Genomic DNA, 2,995 nt, shown 5'->3' on the forward strand with positions numbered 1-2,995 from the left:
AACAAAGCAAGAAAAATTATTTTGAGAAAGTATGAAGAATAAATGGTTAGTCATATAAATGACTTTAAAGATGTCTGCTTTAGTTGGGTCACACTAAAAGGAAAACAAGGAGAAGGAGATATTGGTTATAGGAGAGAGGTTTGAGCTAGACCTTAGGGGAAGGAGCCCCCACAGACACCTGTCACTGTTGTTGGCCTGGCCTCCAGCACCCATGTCCTGGTGACAATACTTTGTTTTCCTTTAGTGAACTACTACCTGCCCACTTCTCAGTTCCTAAATTGGTTTCCATTTATTTTTCATGAGATAATTCTTAAAATAGTTGACTGGTTTTTACCAAATTGAAATAATAATAAATGTTATCAAGATACAATCCAAATAGAGCTCAGGGGCCATTCTGAAACAACAAAAGAGCCATCAATAATTTCAAAAAAAGGAAAACACATCTGTAATTCCTAATGTATATGAGACTGATGAGATTAAATGAATCAATGTAAGTTTCAAGGTAGATGGCTGGAATAAGGTCTCATGTTCAATGAGCCACTTATTTAGAACTTGTATTTTGTCTACTGTGTAACTCTCATTTGCCAAAAAAGCCCTAAAAGTGTTACTTCATTCCTGTATGCATCATCTGTTTTTTTTCTGTTTTTTTTTTTTTTTAAGACATGAGGTCTCACTCTGTCTCCCAGGCTGGAGTGCAGTGGTGCGATCATAGCTCACAGCAGCCTCAAACTCCCAGGCTCAAGCAATCCTCCTGCCTCAATTTCCTGAGTAGTTGGGACTATAGGCATGTCATCTTGATTAAGACTCAAATATTAGAAAGTTAGCCAATTTCAATAAATATTTAATTTACCAACAAAGTCATTGTCAGGAGGCAAAACCCCACTTTACCTGCTCTATGGTTTTACAAAGAATGGACAGTTGCTCAGGCAGAAAGAACAGTTCTTGTCTTACCTGCAGTGGACAACCACAGGCCCTCGGCCCTCAGAAGCAAGTCTGTCTTCTTCTACATCCAGCATGAGCTGTAGGAGGGGCTGGGCACTGTCTGGAGTCTTGTGATCGGGCCATGAGGTGTACCAGTAATGCTTCACATGTTGGGTGTGACTTCCTTGCTGAAAATAGCAACAGCCACCAAATGCCTCATTCCCTTGTGGAACTAAAAGTCATCCAAACCACAATACTGAATGCTTCTATCACTCCCATCCATCTTGCTGGCAACTTACTTCTGGGTGGAAAATATCTAATTTTTTCATAATACTCTTTTTCTTTCTTTCTTTCTCTCTTTCTTTCCTTTTTTTTTTTTAGACATGGGGTCTTGCTCTGTCATCCAGGCTGGAGTACAGTGGTATGATCATAGCTTACCGTAGCCTCAAACTCCTGGGCTCAAATGATCCTCTTGCCTCAGCCTCCTGAGTAGATGGGACTTCAGGCTTGCACAAACATGCCTGGATAATGTTTTTCCTTTTTTTTTTTTTATAGATGGGGTCTTGCTATGTTGACCAGGCTGGTCTTGAACGCCTGGCCTCAAGCCATCCTCCCACCTCAGCCTCCCAAGTAGCTGGGAATATAGGCGTGGACCACGGTGCCGAGCTCCCCAGCTCTGAAGAACCCCTTCGCCTTGAGAAAACTCTACTGTCAATATCCTTGTCTCAAAGTTTGACAATCTTGCCTCTGTCAAGTGAGGTCTGCCCTATATTTATCATATAGATAATGTATGTAACATATGCTAAATATATGTTTCTAATTTGTTACAATAAGCAAAATGGTAGACAAAATGTAGCCAAGAAAGAATGGGATATATTATGTTTCCTGCTCTGTGAACATTCCTTACAGGTTTTTACAAACATATTAATCAAAAGAAGAACACTGAATTTCATGTCAGTCATGCTAATACTTCTACACTCATCCCAAATTCCAGTATTTAACAGCAGTGAGGAATCCCAGCAGTAAAGGAGCGACATGGAATCCTCGTATTGGAGACACTTTGAGTGAGGATCTATGCACATCACTGCCCAGGTGGGGCCTGACATGGAGCAGGCACTCAAGGACATGTGTTGACAAACAAGTTTTGGCAAGTGCCTTCCTATCCCAAACTTCCAAATAAAAACCCCGCCTCCATTCTCTTCCTCTTTGTGATGATTCTGTCCCAGAAGTGAGGCTGCAGATCAGATTGCGATCTTCGGCTGACTATTCTCCAAAAGCAAAAATAATACCATGGCAACATTCCTCAGCATCTGCTGCCCACGAGTTAAATAAGATAATTTTTCTATGACATAATCTGGTCTGGGGAAAGTCCCTATAAATTACTGTAACTCCACGTTTCTGAAGATCTCATCAACACCTCAGCTCATCTTGCCTCCCACAGCCACCCACAAGCGCAGATTTTCTCTTTCACAGCTTCCAGGCCTTACTTAAAGCTGCCTAGACCAAAATGACATAAAAAAAAAAAAATCGTGGTAAAATCTCCAGCACAGCCTTGAGTTAAAGGCTTTCAAAGTTGTTAATAAATCAGAGATGTTTTATTAATGCAAATAAGATCACAAGATCCTACATAATGAATTTCCTTAGTATTTACTTACATTAATTTAATTATTCCATATACTAATGATAGCTGACAACAAAGAAATGCATGAGGGAATGACTATAGTTTCTCTTAGATCTTAACATTCTTTAGTTTACTTAAATTGAATTCGTAGTACTTATCAGGATAAATAATCGCAAAGCAGAAATGTAACCCTCTAACGTCATCCGCTCTGTAAATGGCTCTAGCTACATAATCTTACCTTTAAGACGAGATTGCGAATGGTGTAGTTATCACATTCATTTACACTGATAACCAGAACTTCGACTTTCCCATATATCCCTCTCTTTTCTGGCCAGTACAGCACACATTTCTGGGGAAAGGGAAAGAAGAATACAGCATATATTAGTGGCTTTTCTTAGCTTTGGAGTACTTTTCATTTAAGTGTCTCAGGAATTTTTATATCATTATTTTTTT

The 2,995-nt window shown here is 39.5% G+C and overlaps 1 protein-coding gene across 1 annotated transcript in view; it reads right to left on the bottom strand.

Annotated features, from left to right (window-relative positions):
* PTPRR (protein tyrosine phosphatase, receptor type, R) overlaps positions 1–2,995 on the bottom strand; it is a 171,278-nt gene that overhangs the window by 26,227 nt on the left and 142,056 nt on the right. The window contains exons 6-7 of the mRNA XM_012642071.1: positions 2,781–2,891; positions 952–1,109 (exon numbers count right to left, since the gene is read on the bottom strand). Coding sequence (XP_012497525.1) covers positions 952–1,109; positions 2,781–2,891 — 269 coding nt within the window. The remainder of the gene's footprint in view (positions 1–951; positions 1,110–2,780; positions 2,892–2,995) is intronic.

This window comes from Propithecus coquereli, unplaced genomic scaffold (genome assembly GCF_000956105.1).
Source record: "Propithecus coquereli isolate 6110/MARCELLA unplaced genomic scaffold, Pcoq_1.0 Scaffold172, whole genome shotgun sequence".
Classification (NCBI taxonomy): domain Eukaryota; kingdom Metazoa; phylum Chordata; class Mammalia; order Primates; family Indriidae; genus Propithecus; species Propithecus coquereli.